Source organism: Pituophis catenifer, unplaced genomic scaffold, assembly GCF_029215685.1.
Source record: "Pituophis catenifer annectens isolate HBS135680 unplaced genomic scaffold, rPitCat1.0.hap2 SCAF_12, whole genome shotgun sequence".
NCBI classification, from domain to species: domain Eukaryota; kingdom Metazoa; phylum Chordata; class Lepidosauria; order Squamata; family Colubridae; genus Pituophis; species Pituophis catenifer.
In genome coordinates, this window is record NW_027256892.1 from 26,866,950 (window position 1) to 26,882,189 (window position 15,240).

Sequence of the window (15,240 nt, forward strand, 5' to 3'; positions counted from 1 at the left end):
GCGGCCTCGGCGGTGCCGCCCAGACGAGCGGAGCGCCCGTCCCCGCGGCTGCTGGCCCCCGCCGCCGCCGCCGGCCATGCTGAGGGCGCCGCTGTCTCTGCTGCTGTTGCCGCTGCTGCCCCCTGCCGCCTCTCCCCGGGGCCGCGGCCGGGCCGGCCGAGAAGCGCGTGGTGCAGAAGGAGGCGGCCTTCGAGCAGCTCTACGGCGACGCCGTGAACGAGAAGCTGCTCAACATCTACGCCTTCAACCACAGCGTCTCGCGCAACCGGGTGAGCCGCCGCCCGCCTCGGCCCCGGCGCTCAATCCGGGCCGCCTCCGCCCGGGCCCGGCCGACGCGCTGGCACCTCGGCTGGCAGGAAGCGGGGGCGGCGGCGACGCCTCTCGAAGAGGGAGCCCGGCCCCGGGAGCGGGACTTGCCCGCGAGGCGAGGCCCCTTTCGCTCCGACCTTTGCCCCGCGGCTGCCAGCTGGCCCCGGAGAGGTGCCCCGCTCCGCCTCCCTGCCTGCCTGCCTGCCGGGCGGGCGGGCTCTGCGGCCGGGGGTCCCTTGGCCGGGGCGGCTCGGCCTGAGTCCCGCACTCGTTGCCCCGCAGACGGAAGGCGTCCGGGTGTCGGTGAACGTGCTCTCGCAGCAGAAGGAGAGGCCGGTGCTCTTCGTGGTGCGGCAAAAGGAGGCGGTGGTCTCCTTCCAAGTGCCCTTAATCCTCCGGGGCCTGTGAGTATCCCGCCCTGGTGAGGCTCCCCCGACGGGACGGCCCAGCTGGGAAGGCGGCAGGCGGGAGGGCCCGCTGGGGCCAACAGCTGACGCCCTTCCTGGGAGTCTGGCCCGCCTCGCTCCTCCAGCTGCCCCCTAAGGAAAGGAGGAGAGGCTGGCTGCTTTAGGGGAGCTCCGAGCAGGGGCCCGATTGCTCTGTGGCCCCTCACGGGAAGGGCCCCGCAGCAGCTCCGCCCACCCCCACCCCCACCCCGCAGGTTCCAGAGGAAGTATCTCTACCAAGATGTCAGCCGCACTTTGTGCCAGCCGCCAACCAAGAGCGAAATCGAGACACAGTTTTTCTTCGTGGACGTCTCCACCCTCTCCACCACCAACGCCTCTTACCAACTGCGGGTCTCCCGCGTGGAGAATTTTGTACTCAGGTGAGCCGGGCTGGCGGTCGGAGGCAAAGGGCAAAGGTGTGGCAAAGGTCCCGGCCGTGGGGAGGGGAGGAGGGTGGAGAAGCCAGGTGGGCCCTAGAAGGCAGGGAGATTCTCCATGCGCAGCCCCAGAAGTGCACAAGGACTTGGGCTGTGAAAAACGTCCTGCATGCAAAACACTCAGTCAGTCAGTCAGTCAGTGAGGAGCAGCAGCTTCTCCGTTTCTGGTGGGGAGGGAGGGTCTCTGGTCTCTGAGCCAAGGGAGCAAGTGGTCAGTGCGGCCCCTCTTGCAGTAGCCCTGCCCGCACCAACCGCTCTCCTTGCTGGTCTGTCTTGATGCAGGACAGGGGAGCTCTTCACATTCAACGCCACAGCAGCCCAGCCACAGGTAGGCTTCCCCGCAGTCCAGGTGGGTGGGGGTGTCGCCTGGATGGGAAGAAGACACTGCCGCCCTGCCCCCCACCCCTCCCCAGCCAAGGTTTGGGCACCTGAGTTCTGGATCTGGCTATCAAACGGGGACAGTTAGCCAGAGGTTGTGTGCACTTGGACTGGCCTTTCCGTTGTCCTCAGGCCAGGGGTCAGGCAGGACCTGAGGGAGGCCCCCGCCTGCCAAGCTGCAGCCCCTTTGCTGTGATTCTTCTGCCCTCGGAGCACTGGCTGTGGGTTCCCAAGCAAGATGAGGCCTTTGGTTGCTTGGCTTCCCTGATGAGGTGCCCAAAGAAGCTTCCCAGCCTCAAGAAGGGCCCCCAAGGAGCCACCATAGCTGGCAGGCAGAGAAGGTCCAGGTTGGAGGTTGGATGTGCTGCCCCAAGAAAGGGAGGTGTCATCAGCCAGGGTCTTCTGAAATGGCTCTCCTCTCTCTCCTTGACCCACAGTACTTCAAGTACGAGTTCCCGGAAGGGGTGGACTCTGCCATCATTAAAGTGACCTCATCCACAGCCTTTCCTTGTTCGGTCATTTCCGTCCAGGACATTCTGGTCAGTGAGGGGTGGGGAATGCTTACAGGACACAGGAGGGCCCAGGCCTCCTTTCGCCCAAGAGGCTGATTGCCCTTTCTTGCTTGCTTTCTTACTGCCCAGTGTCCCGTGTACGACCTGGATAACAACGTGGCTTTCATTGGCACATACCAGACCATGACCAAGAAGGCAGCCATCACAGTGCAGGTACAACTGATTGGCTGGGACCTTTGCCAGTCGGACCCCTGTAATCTGATTGGCCTGGTCAGCCTTCCTGTTATCTGGGATAATATGGGAATCAGCCAGCCAGCACTGGTGCTGGCATCAGTTGGCTTGATTGGCCCATCTTGCCTTGGCTTCTGAAGTGGCCATCTAGAACCACAAACTCAAGTCTCTGGAGGGTTCATCCACCTGTTGTCTGTAACACAACAGTTAGTGAGTGGAAACCAGGGTGCCTGAGGGGGCGAACAAGGAGCCTCCAGCTGCCCAGTTTGGGGTCTGAATATCAGTCTTATTTCTGATCTTCAGTCAAAGATTTTCTCCATTCCTTGGTTTTCACAGAAGAAGGATTTCCCCAGCCACAGTTTCTACGTGGTTGTGGTAGTGAAGACTGAAGATGAAGCTTGTGGGGGACCTTTACATTACTACCCTTTTTCCAAAGGTATCGGGAGGGCGGGGAGCTGGGCTGTTTGTGGGTTCAGCTTCTGTTGAGGCTTCATCAGGAAGGCCTCCAGGGACGATGGTGCCTGGCACGTGAAGGATCTGGGAGCTAGCCTGTGGGGTGGAGATGACCTGGCCTGGGGGGAGCGAGGCTGCGTTCCAGGGCTTCTTCCCCGATCCCCTTTCCCCGTTTGGTCACTTCCATCGGTGCATTTGGGGGAGAAAGCAGACGTGCACATGGGAATAAGGGGAATGAGAGCAGGAAAGCCTTGGGGGCAAAGAGAGGCAAGACAGCAGTCTGTTCTGTAACATCTGGAGAGACCGGAAAGGTTTTTAAGAACCCTGGAAGTCCAGAGTTGTTTTGCCTTCTGGCCTCCACTTTTACAGCTAGTCCAGTGTCCCATCTTTGGGGCAAGAAGATGGCTAGCCTGAGCTCAGGGCTTAAGGGCCTCCAGGGAGCCCCTCATGATTAGCAAGGAGGTGGCTGGTTGAAGGAAGGGCCACATTCCAGGCTCTGCACCATCGCCAGCGAAGGCAACCTGCAGCTGGGCTCTTCGCCAGGCGAGCTGATCCTGCCCTTTGTGTCTTCCAGATGAGCCTGTTGACCAAGGCAACCGCCAGAAAACCTTGGACGTCGTGGTGACCCCTGCTGTCAGTTGTAAGCAAGCACCTTGGCTGCGTATTCCCCAGTGTGGAGAAGGAAGGGGAGCAACTCCCCGCCTCCTCCTGACTTGGACCTGGCTCCCCTGTAGACCTAAGTAGCAGGTAGCACGGGGCCTTGGGGGGGGAGGGGTTGAATCTCCAGGAACCTTTGAGTGGAGGTTAGTGGCTGAGAACGGCCAAGAGGCTGCAAGGGAAGCCCCCGGGAAGGGGAGGAGGGCCGGCAGCCCTTGGCTCGCAGGGGCTTCCTAGCCGGGCCTGCCAGGTGCGTGAGGCTGTCTCCCCGGCTCCTCCGCAGCAGAGACCTACGTGAATGGAATCCTCTTCTGCCTGGGCGTCTTCTTGTCCTTCTACGTCCTGACGGTGCTCATTGCCTGCTGGGAAAACTGGCGGTGAGTCTGCCCATCGGGGTTCCTCTCCCGTGGGAATGGCTTGGGCGCGGCCGCTCCTGTCCCCTTTGCTGTCGTGGAGCTGTTTTCCTTGGCAGCGGGCGCTTGGTCTCTGGCTTTGCCCTGCTTTTGTGGCAGGGGTGAATGGGAAGGCAGGGCAAGAGGGCCTTTAGGGTGGCAGCGTTCATGCCCCCCAATGCCCACTTCTTCTGGGGAGGAGGGGAGCTTCCGGGGAAGGCAGCCGCATGTTCTTTCAGGGGGATTCCTTGCTTGACAGGCGGCAGAAGCGGCGGCAGCGGCAGCTCCAGCTCCTGAGTGCTGTGGACACACCCTGTTCCGATGGGGGGGTGCGAGGTAAGTGGGGGTCCGGTGCCATTGGGGAGTGCAGGGTCTGCGGCCAGGGCGGGGCCTGTCCTTTCGTTCGGCTTCTGCTTGGGTGCTTGCGGTCCTGACCGCTGCAGTCTGGGGGGGAGTGGGAGGATGCACGCTGAAATCCAGTTGGGGTCTGACTCTTGCAGGGACCAGCCCTCAGTTGCTGGAGCTCCAGTGCTGAATCAGCTCCACATGCAGCTCCATAATTCATGGTGGGTTTGCACAACATGCTGGACTGCGCTGAAATGCGGTCAGGGTACTGCAAGGACTAGTTGCTGGTTGTGCATGTTACACAGACATGACGCTTAGATTTTGATAGTCTTGGGCTGGGAAGCGGCATGCAGAGACTGAAGAGCTTAGAGGCGTGTTTCCGAACTACGGCATGAGTTTCCCTCACATCAGGCAGTTGCCTTAGTTTATAAACAACTTCTTCCTCCTTCCTTCTCTTTCCTTCCTTCCTTCCTTCCTTCCTTCCTTCCTTCCTTCCTTCCGGGATGCTGCTCCACGCCAAGCTTCTCTCCTTGGTAAGCAGTCAGCCTCCCCCTACTTGGCTTCTCTTGCTTCCTGTGCTGGGGAAGAGCCCACTTCCACTCGGGTAGGCCCTGAGATCAGATCCTCCCCCCCGCACTGAGCTGTCATTCTTGGAGCTCCCGTCCGGATGGGCTGGCCAGTCCAAGGCCAGCCAGGTACTGGTTCCATGATGGGGCTCCCCCTGTTTTCAAGCGGGGTTGTGGCTCTTTTGTTGCAGGGAACCCCCAGGACCTCCCAGATTCCTTCCAGGGACACCCTCCTCTCGGCAGTCAGAGTTATGGCTCCTTTGGTGAGTTCCAGCCTCCCTGCCAGACAGAAAAAGAGGGGGCTCCTTTCCTTTGCTGCCGGCTGGGCCCGGCAGGTGGCTTTTTTCCCTACCTGACTGGTGACTCACCTGGGGGCCCCCCTCGCTCCCCCCCAGCAGACACCGGGTCGGCTGCCAGCAGCGAGAATGTCACGGACAGCCTACTTTCCACGGAAGCCTCCTCCAATTACGCTGGTGAGACGCGTGGCTGGCACGCTGGCACTCGGGACGCTTCCTGTCACCCGGCTGCCCCCTGCATGCATGTGGAGTCTCCCCAGGAGGACGGTCTGGGCTGCGCTGTCCTCAGCTTCTAAACGGGCCTGGCTGGACAGGACTGCCCCCACTTTGTGTAACCCTTTCCTTTCTCCCCAAGGGCAGGATATGTGCCAGCAGCGGCAGAGACACTGGGCAGCCTTTGCAATGGGTAGAGAGACTGGCCTCCCTGTCAGTCTGGCATCTCCTTCCTGTGCCCCTTGCCTGGCCTGATTGTTCTCCTTGGCCAGCAGTGGGCCAGGCCTCTTGTTTTGGGGCTCTGCAGAGAAGAAGTCTTCTTTAAAAGTATTTCTGAGCTTGAAAATATGGGCCGTGATTGGAAAGAATAGGGAGCAATGAGGCGTGTGCCTCTCCCTCCCTGATCCTGTCAGTGGGGCAAGGTGTGCTCTCTGCACATGCTCTGGTCCAGGCTCTTTCCTAGCTGTTCCGCGCCTTAAGGGTCTCTTGGTGGCCCCTCTGCCTCCCAAGGGAAGAGGGAACAACTGCAGAACAAGTTTGAAGGCCCAGGGAATCCACCAATAACTTACCCTCAGGGCCTGGCGTATGCAGGCCTGGCCCAGTGGCTGCTTAGCTGGAAAGGGCACCGGCGGTGGGATGCCAGACCCCCCTTTCCCTCGATGAACTGAGGCTTCCTGAGGGGCTGCCCCTGTGGCCAGGGAGGGAGCCCCATCTTCCCGAGTCTTCCATGCCCCCCAAAGGGTTAACCTGGATGTCCGGCCTATGAGCCACCTCTCCCTCTGCACTTGAGGAATTGCAGCCCCTCAGAAAACTCATGGGGGGGGGCAAGTTTGCATGATGGTTCCCCTCCCCATGCCAGGGGGTGCATGGCTTCCAATCAGCAGGGCGAGGGTGCTTGGGAAGTAGGGGGGCTGCTGTCTCTCCTCGGGCCTCCTGCCCTCTCAACGTCCAGACAGGCCAACTGCCAGCTGGCTCCAGTCAGTTCCATCCGTAATTGGATGACATGGGCTGACTGGCACTTTCAAAGTGCCCCAGATCTTTGCTGTAACGCTGGTTTTCGCCCTCTCCAGATCGTTCCCTAGAGAACATGGTGGGGCGTCCCCGGCTTGATTCGCTCAGCTCCGTGGAGGAGGATGATTACGACACACTGGCCGACATTGAGTCAGACAAGAACGTCATTCGCACCAAGGTTGCCCAGTGGGAGCAGGCCGGCTCTGGGGCTGCGAGTTGCCCAGAGATTAGGGAGATGATCGAGATTGGGTGCTGCTCTGGCTGCCCAACATCTCCTTTCCTTGGTGGGGGGGGGGGGGGGGGGGGCGCTGCAGCTGCTGCTGCAAAGCCCAGGAAAAAATGCAGCTCCTTTGAGGAGGGGCCCAGGAGGGCTGCGAACCCTTTGCCCCTCAGTTGGAGGGCTCTGCACGGCCTGGATTGGGGGGGGGGGGGCGGGGGGAGCTTGCAAGGCAACTGGGCCCGTCCTGCGTAAGCAGGCTGAGAAGGGCTCTGGATGCGGTGAGGCCTTTCCGAAGGGCTGTGAAAGTTGGGCCTGAGGGAAGACCAGTTTGTGGTCTGTGTGAGCCCCAGGGGCGACTTGAGTGCCCCTCGTTACCTGCAGGAGCCTCTTCCTGGGTGCCAGCATTGGAGATGCTGCCAGGTTGAGGCTCCGCAATGGGAGGTTTCCAGGGGAGGCGAGGGAATTTGGCGTCTTGTCACGAGACCTCAGCTCAGCAAGATGCTGGTGTGTGTTGCAGAAGTTCCTGTGTGTGGCAGATCTGGCCCGCAAAGATAAGCGAATATTACGGAAGAAATACCAGATTTACTTTTGGTGAGATAGTTGGGTGGGACTGGGGCTGGCTGTGTGTCCCCCATAGACTCCCGTGGCTGCGCATTGCCAGGGCAATTGACCAGGGTCTTCTAATGGAGAACGTCCTCTCGTCCCCTTCCTCCGCTGCAGGAATATTGCCACCATCGCTGTCTTCTACGCCCTGCCGGTCGTCCAGCTGGTCATCACCTACCAGACGGTAACACAGCCCCCAGCCTTCCCCTCAGAGCACTGCCCACCCTTGTTTTGGCCCTGTCCTAAGCTAAGCCTGGCCTGGAGCCCCGTGGCTTCCTTGGCTCGAGCCCTCCTGGACCCCTGGCCAGCCCCTCCTTTGCCTCCTGCAGGTGGTGAACGTGACTGGGAACCAGGACATCTGCTACTACAACTTCCTCTGCGCCCACCCTCTGAGCAACCTCAGGTAGGAGCCGGGAGGGTGGCCCCCGCCTGCCCCCCCTCAGCCCGTGGGGCCTGACCCCGTCCCTCCCGCCCCTCCAGCGCCTTCAACAACATCCTGAGCAACCTGGGCTACGTCCTGCTGGGCCTGCTCTTCCTGCTCATCATCCTGCAGCGTGAGATCGGCTACAACCGGGCCTTGATGCGCAACGACTTCCAGGCTGTGGTGAGGCACCCGCTGCCAACAAGGCCGCTCTCTCCCGAGGGCCCGGGAGGGGCCCGTGACTCTTCGCCCCTCTTCCCCTCCGCCCCCTCGGCCTGGAAAGGGGAGCTGAGCGGGGGCTCCTTTCTCAGACGGGGCGTCCCGTTGCAGGAGTGTGGCATTCCCAAACACTTCGGCCTCTTCTACGCCATGGGCACCGCCCTCATGATGGAAGGCCTCCTGAGCGCATGCTACCACGTGTGCCCCAACTACACCAACTTCCAGTTTGGTGAGTGGCTCCCTGCCTGGTCCCTGGGTGGGCGGCCTGGTGCTGTAGCTCCCAAGGACTGAGAAGGGCCCCCGGAAGCCCCAGCCCGGGTGGCATCCCAGGGCTCAGCCATGGCTCTTCTGTGGCAGACACGTCGTTCATGTACATGATTGCCGGGCTGTGCATGTTGAAGCTGTACCAGAAGAGGCACCCGGACATCAATGCCAGCGCCTACAGCGCCTACGCCTGCCTGGCCGTCATCATCTTCTTCTCGGTCGTGGGGGTGGTGAGTGAGCACAAGCGGCAGCACCTCTGGGCTCCCACAGGGCATTAATCCTTGAGGGAAATGGAGGGAGGCGCTGGGAGTCCCGGAGGTAGCAGGGGAGCCCCAGCCGCCTCCAAGAGGGGGATCCTCTAAAGGTGTGCAGAACTGGGGACGACTTCCCTGGGACACCCCCCACCCAACCCAGCAGGAGACGCTGTGTCCCTGAGTTCAAGGAGAGAAGTTTCCCAAAAAGGAGCGCCCCCCCCTCACCCCCTTTGAAGCCTCTGTCCCTGCCAGTTCTGCCGCTCAAGGGCTCTCTGGCCCCCAGGTCTTTGGCAAAGGCAACACGGCCTTCTGGATCGTGTTCTCGGTCATCCACATCCTGTCCACGCTGCTGCTCAGCACCCAGCTGTACTACATGGGCCGCTGGAAACTGGGTGAGCGGTGCAGACAGGGGGGCGGCTGCTAGTTCTTACCTGCGAGCTGTGGGGGTGGGACAGCCAACGAGGGGGATTGCCAATGCCAGCTAGGATGTAGACCCACCCCATCCTCTCTGGGGGTCTTCAGTGTCTCCATCTCCCCCCAGATTCTGGCACCTGGCGCCGGATCTTCCATGTGCTGTACACAGACTGCATCCGACAATGCAGCGGGCCCATGTACACGGTGAGTGAGGGGGAGTGGCCCCCTCCCTCTTTTCAACTGCTCCTGGAAGGAATCTCTCTTCCTGAAGGCCTCACCAATTGCCTCCCCCCCCCCCCCGCTTCTGTCTACAGGATCGGATGGTGTTGCTGGTCATGGGGAACATCATCAATTGGTCTCTGTGAGTGACAGGCCCAGCCCTCCTTTCCCCCCCCCCCCCACTGGGCCAAAGGATGCCTGGCACCACTTTACAGGCAGCGTCTCCAGAGGCTGTTTTGGGGCCTTGAGACCCACTGGGGAGTCTCTCTCGATGCTCCTGAGGGGAGTAAGAGAGTTAGGGGCCCAGCTGGGAGGACTGGTGGTTGGCCCAGCAGCTGCTCTCAACCCCCTTCTTCTGCCCAGGGCGGCCTACGGGCTGATCATGCGCCCCAACGACTTCGCCTCCTACCTGCTGGCCATCGGGATCTGCAACCTGCTGCTCTACTTTGCCTTCTACATCATCATGAAGGTGCCTTTCCTCTGGAGGGCGGGGAGGGACTCCCCAGGACACCCCCCCCCCGATGGCCCCCCTGACCACTCCCTTTCCTGCAGCTCCGGAGTGGCGAGCGTCTGCTGCCGGTCTCCCTGCTCTGCATTGTCTGCACCTCCGTGGTGTGGGGCTTCGCCCTCTTCTTCTTCTTCCAGGGCCTGAGCACCTGGCAGGTGAGCTCACCCAGGCCAGGGGGGCGTGGTTGCAGCCTCTCTCAGCCCCCAAGGGGGGCTGGGTTGCCTTGGGGCTGCTTGGCGTCCAGGCAAGGCGAAGCTGGGCTTCCTCCTTGGGGGGCTTGGTCCTAACCCTTCGCCCTCTTGGCTGGGCTCTCGGACGGCGGTTGGGCCGTGCAGGCAGTGGGCGAGACGAGCACCTGCTGAGCAGCCGGCCTGCCCTATGCTTGGCCCCGTCCTCCGGCCTGCTGCCCATCCTGAGTCCAGCTGGTCACTGCTCTCCCCAGAAAACGCCGGCCGAGTCCCGAGAGCACAACCGGGAGTGTGTCCTGCTGGCCTTCTTCGACGACCACGACGTCTGGCACTTCCTCTCTTCCATCGCCATGTTTGGCTCCTTCCTGGTACGTGTCTCCAGCCAACTTGGCTGGCCCAGAACCTGCAGAGCCAGAGCTGAAAGCGCCACGACCCATTGCTGACCAGCCCCTTCCTGGGAGCTGTGGGGCTTGCCTCCTCCCCAGAGGAGTGGGAAGAAGTGCTGGGTAGAGAGCTTGGACCGGACTGGCCTTTCCAGGGCCGGCAGCAACCAGCCCCCGCCTGTGTTGCAGCCCCTTTTCCAGCCAGAGGTGGAGCACATATCCTGCCCGCAGTCCAGAGCCTGATCTGTTTCCTTGGCAATCACATTTCTTAAGACCACTCAGTTGCTTCAGTCAGGATCTCTTGGGTGAAGAAGCAGAGTGCTCCAGAGTGGAACACGACGTGGCTTTAGCCTGGGGGAGAAAGGGGGATTGACTGCTGTTGGAGATATGCTGGGGTGGGGGGCTCGCAGGGGACTGCCCAGCATCGATCCTCCCCCGCCTTCCCCTCCAGGGGCATCTAATGGCGCCTTCCCTTTGCATAGGTCCTGCTGACACTGGATGATGACCTCGATTGCGTCCAGCGTGACAAGATTTATGTCTTCTGAGAGTGCCTAGAGACTCCTTGGAAGGGAGGCCGGGATTGTTCACTGGACAGGGCTCCTGCTGGCAGGTGCTGGGGCCACAGCTGTGGGCTCCCCCCTCACCAACGCATCAAAAGAGAGTCTGCGGAAGGGGAATGAGCTTGCCATCCTGAGCCTCCGAAAGCTGAGCCAGCCAGGGCGATGGGTTCAAATGCCACCAGGGTTGCCTCTGGCCCTTTCCAACAGCAGAGAGAAAATCCCCTTCTGTCGGGGTCCAGCACTGCCCACAACTCTGGGGAGAGGCTGCAAGCGGAACAGCTGGGCTCCCGTTCAGTGGGGCAGCCCTCGGAAACTGACTGCTCTCTTCCTTGGTGCCTGCATTGACCTCCAAAAGAGCCTCCCCCTGGGACGCAGTTGCCTTCTTTGCTGAACAGGGAGTAACGGCCACTCGATCCCCCTCTGTCCACCGGCTGCAGCTGCAGCATGGTCCTGGCAGGGGGTGCCGCCGCCTCCTCCTCTTCCTCAAGCCCTTGGGTGCCATGTAGTCACTGCCTATGGGGAGGAAGTGGGCCGGTGAGTCTCCTCCATGCAGGTCGGAGGGGCTGAAGGCCTGCGCAGCTGAGGGGCCCCGGGGGCGCCTCCCTAGTTTTGGCCCCCAAGCAAGGCAGGCCCCGGTTTCCTAGCGGGGGGAGGGGGCTTCTGCAGATAGTCACCATGATGCAGGGGCTGCAGGGGGGAGGGGGGCAGGAGAAGATCAGAAGGGCCAGTCCAGGAGGCGGAGGCCAAGCGCTTCTCTTTCCCCACTCAAGGATCGGGCCTTCCTTCCCTCCATGTTTGTCCATTCCTGGTTTTGGATTGTGGCTGAGACGGTTTTCCTTTGAAATGGTTCTTGGTATAAAACACTGTTGAAGAAAATTGGCATTTTGATCTCTACAGATGCTGCTGCCCAATGCAAGCGATAAAAGATGGCCTTGCCTTCCTTTTTTTTTTTTCATTTAATGTGGAGGCTGGAGGGGGGGCAGCTGCTGTGAGATGGGGTGGGGGTGTCCCTAAAGAACAGAGTCCCCTGAGATGCAGTGACATCCGCTCAATCCCCAGCTCCTCTCCGTTTGACAGGCAGAAGGCCCCACCTTGTCTGGGGGGAGGCTACAATAGAGCCCCAGTTGCTCCACGGGGCTGTGGCCCTAGCGGGCCCTCCCTCCCTTGCTCTCTGCACCCCGAAACTCCTGAGTGACCTCATCCAGGAGACAGGCATGAGGTCAGGGCTGGCCTCTCTGGCTGGGAAGAGCCCTGCCTAAAAAGGAGACACTGTGCGGGGCCAGCCCAGGCCGAGCATCCGCTGGGACTCAGGCATGCCGAGAATGTCTTGGGGCAATAACTCTGCTCGACTTTGGAGTCTTTCCCCAAATATGGTGCGCAACTTCAGCCACCGAGGAGGGGGAGGGACGGTGATGTCACAGGCCGGAGGGCCAGAGCCTTTTAGCCCCTCTCCTGGGGCTGCGGAGTCCTGGCAGAGCAGCATCTCGGGAGCCTCGGAGCCAGCACAGCTGTAAGTGCCTCTCTAGCCCATTCCGCAGGGGCTGCCTTGCAGGTGTCTGCTCTGCTCGGGAGAGTTCCCGAGGCGGGCAGAGCAGGGGGGAAGCCAAGGCTCTAGTGAAAAGCTGGGCTGGGGCCGGTCCATCCCTGAGGCTCCAAATTGAGCCTCTCCCCTGGCAGGAGAGCAGGGCCTGGAAAGGCAGGAGGAAGCTGAACTGCTGGAAAATGCTGCCTCTGTAGGCAGGTGAAGAAGGGCAGAGTGTCCAGGGTGGGGCCCTTGGGATCTGCCAAGCGGTCCCTAGGATGCGCTTAGATTTGCTGGCCAGGAGATGGGGCGTGTGGGATTCCCACAAGGCTGTGTGAGGAACAGAGGCTATGAACGGAAGCCAGAGAAGGGGTGGCGTGGCAGGATTTACCAAGCGGCTGCTACCTCCCTGGCGTTTTCTCAAATGTGCCCAGGCTGGGGTGTGGCAGCTGGAAGGGTCTGGAGTTTTGGCCCTGGACAGGAGGGAAGAAAGGCTGCAAAGCCTGGGTCGGCCAGGCCCAAGAGCAGCCAGACTGGGCGCACTGAGGATGGCAGGGGTGTGTTTCTCCTTCCTGCGCACGAAGGCATCTGTGCTGGCCAACGCCGGCTTCCCCTCCACCCTGGCCTGGGTGTGGGAGCGGGTACACCCTGCCTGCTGCTGTGCAGCCCTTTGGGACTTCCGCCTCCTTGCCTGAAGCGAGGGCAAGGGAGCAGCTCCAGGAAGATTCTGGCCACCACTGGACCACTTGAGTGGGGCACAGAAGCGGCTGGAAGTACAGGATGGAAGATGGCCAGATCTTGGGCCGGATCTGCCTCCTGTTTGTTGCTGCCAGATTAGGAAAAGGGGCAGTTGCCTGTGCAGAGGCTGGGGGGGGGGGAGGTCATCCAGTCGTGTCTTCTTCAGCTACCTGGCAAAGAATGAGAAGCTGACCAAACTCCTGGGTTTGAGCAGCAGATGAGCCCTTGTGAAGCCTAAGTGAGGGTGGGGGGGTCTGGGTGGAATGGTGTAAGAGGAAGTGGGCAGGAAGTTTTGTTTCCCTGTGGTGCCCCACTCTGCCTAACAGCCATGGGGAGGTCTGGGGGGAACAGATGAAAGCCTGTGCCTGAGTGGCCTCCCATTGTTTTGCCTTCCTTCCTTCCTTCCTCCCTCTCTCCCTCCTTTCCTTCCTTCCTTCCTTCCTTCCTTCTTTCCTTCCTTTCCTCCCGTTGTTTTTCGACCGCCGGCAGAGCAGCCCAGCTGCCTTAGTCTCCTCGCCTACTGCCTCCCCCAGACCCGTCCTGCGGACATGGCAAACAAGGGGCCTTCCTTTGGGCTGACCAGAGACGTCCAGGCCAAGATCGAGAAGAAATACGACGATGAGCTGGAGGAGCGCCTAGTCCAGTGGGTGGTGGCCCAGTGTGGGAATGAGGTGGGGCGCCCCGAGCGAGGGAGGCTGGGCTTCCAAGTCTGGCTGAAGAACGGCATTGTGAGTATGGGGGCTCCTCGGCCGGCAGCCTGGGAGGACTTGGGGTGCCCTTGGAGGCCAGGCCCAACCCCGGCAGGAGTTGCAGGTGGTCTCCTCTCTTGGCAGATCCTCGGGAAGCTCATCAACAGCCTTTATCCCAGCGGCTCCAAGCCTGTGAAGATCCCGGATCCGCCCCCCACCATGGTCTTCAAGCAGATGGAGCAGATCTCCCACTTTCTGAAGGCAGCCGAGGATTATGGGGTGGTGAAGACGGATATGTTCCAGACGGTTGATCTCTTTGAAGGTGGGGGGGGGCTGCGATCTGGGGAGGGGGAGAGCTTGTGCCATTGCTCCAGAGCCAGAATTCGTGATCACCTCGTCCCAGAAAGATTGGGACCAGGTGGGAGCCCATCTTCCAGAGTGGCCCTTTCTTGTTCAGCAGAAATGGGGTGCCAAATTGCCCCCAGGTGGACCCCTTTCCTGGTCAGACTGGTGGCCAGGGGAGGGCTCCTTTCAAATGGGCAGCCGCAAAGGCCCCATGGGGCACTCTGGGGGTGGGGTGTTCCCTGGCCAGGCCACACTTCCCCCCCCCCCGCCTTAGAGACACGCAGGGAATGCGGGGAGACCGTCCCAAGCGGGGCTGAGTCCTCAGCCCAGCTCTGCTTTTCCCTCCAGCTAAGGACATGGCAGCCGTCCAGCGGACCATCATGGCCATGGGCAACCTGGCTGTGACCAAGAACGATGGGCATTACCAGGGGGACCCCTCGTGGTTCATGAAGTAAGTGGCGGTAGATGTGCCCAAGGGCCTGTTGCTCCCAGCAGCTAAACTGCTCCCTGTGGGGAGCCTCTACAGGCTGGTATCGTCTGTGCTTGTCTCTTTGTGGGAAGCAATTGCCCCCCTCAACCTCCAGTGGCAGAGGCTGCCTTCAGGGAAAGCAGAGCGCAAGGGCTTGCCGGGGAGAGTACCCGGTGCCCAAGGCTCCATCGTGAACCCCTTTTCCCTCCCCAGGAAGTCCCAGGAGAACAAGCGGGACTTCTCCGACAGCCAGCTGAAGGAGGGCAAGAATGTGATCGGCTTACAGATGGGCTCCAACAAAGGGGCGTCACAGGCAGGCATGACAGGCTATGGGCGACCCCGGCAGATCATCAGCTAAGCCCCGTCCAGTTGCTGTGCTGCCCCCCCACCCCCAAGCCGGCCGGTCTTCCTGCTCTTGCTAACAGCCTGGCAAGCTCTGCCCCGCTGCTGCCACCACCACCAGGGGTATCCGCAGGGAACGTCCCCACCGTGCCCCCTAAGCAGTTCCCGGAAGGGGCACCGTGCCCAAAGACTTGTGCTGCTGCTGCTGCTGCGTAGCAACAGCCGGCCAGGCAGCCAACCTACTCCAGAGCTGCTGGCCTCTGCATGCTGCCCGCTTCACCCACCCACCCGCCCGCCCGCCGCGCACCCTCCTGGCCTGCTTTGGCCCTGGCACGCATCCTGGGGCCGCCGGAAGGCTTCGCCCAACTGCAGAACCGAACTTGGCTGAAGTTGCCCAAGGAGCCTCTCTCGACAAAGTCTGCCAGGGGCACAGAACGAAGCTACTGTTTTGTACTTTTTTGGGGTTATTCATTAGATTAAAAACTGAATCTTTTAGGTTCCTTGGCTACGATTTGAGTTTCTTCTCCGCGTGGTAAACCAGGACGAAGGCTGCTCAGCAGAGGAAGGGACACGGCCAGGCCAGGGCCAGGCCAGGAAGGTGGGGGGGGGGGCTGAGCCAGAGACGGCCCAAAGTTC

The 15,240-nt window shown here is 61.3% G+C and overlaps 2 protein-coding genes across 2 annotated transcripts; both read left to right on the forward strand.

Annotated features, from left to right (window-relative positions):
* Positions 1-76: 76 nt before the first annotated feature.
* On the forward strand, positions 77-10,946 carry SIDT2 (SID1 transmembrane family member 2). Its single transcript, XM_070952368.1, is given in 28 exon segments — positions 77-118; positions 120-269; positions 592-713; positions 971-1,135; positions 1,475-1,520; positions 2,008-2,109; positions 2,212-2,295; positions 2,650-2,749; positions 3,341-3,406; positions 3,707-3,800; positions 4,075-4,151; positions 4,918-4,989; positions 5,122-5,199; positions 5,378-5,428; positions 6,306-6,424; positions 6,984-7,057; positions 7,187-7,253; positions 7,399-7,472; positions 7,550-7,673; positions 7,821-7,938; positions 8,067-8,203; positions 8,511-8,619; positions 8,769-8,845; positions 8,956-9,002; positions 9,224-9,329; positions 9,413-9,523; positions 9,811-9,924; positions 10,422-10,946. Coding segments are annotated over 28 exon segments (2,589 nt in total). The 3' UTR covers positions 10,485-10,946.
* A 5-nt stretch (positions 10,947-10,951) lies between these two features.
* TAGLN (transgelin) lies at positions 10,952-15,103 on the forward strand. The gene is made up of 5 exons (XM_070952371.1): positions 10,952-12,009; positions 13,249-13,487; positions 13,593-13,770; positions 14,142-14,244; positions 14,476-15,103. The coding sequence occupies exons 2-5, from the start codon at positions 13,308-13,310 to the stop codon at positions 14,618-14,620; spliced, it is 606 nt and encodes a 201-aa protein (XP_070808472.1). The 5' UTR covers positions 10,952-12,009; positions 13,249-13,307; the 3' UTR covers positions 14,621-15,103.
* The last annotated feature ends 137 nt before the right edge of the window (positions 15,104-15,240 follow it).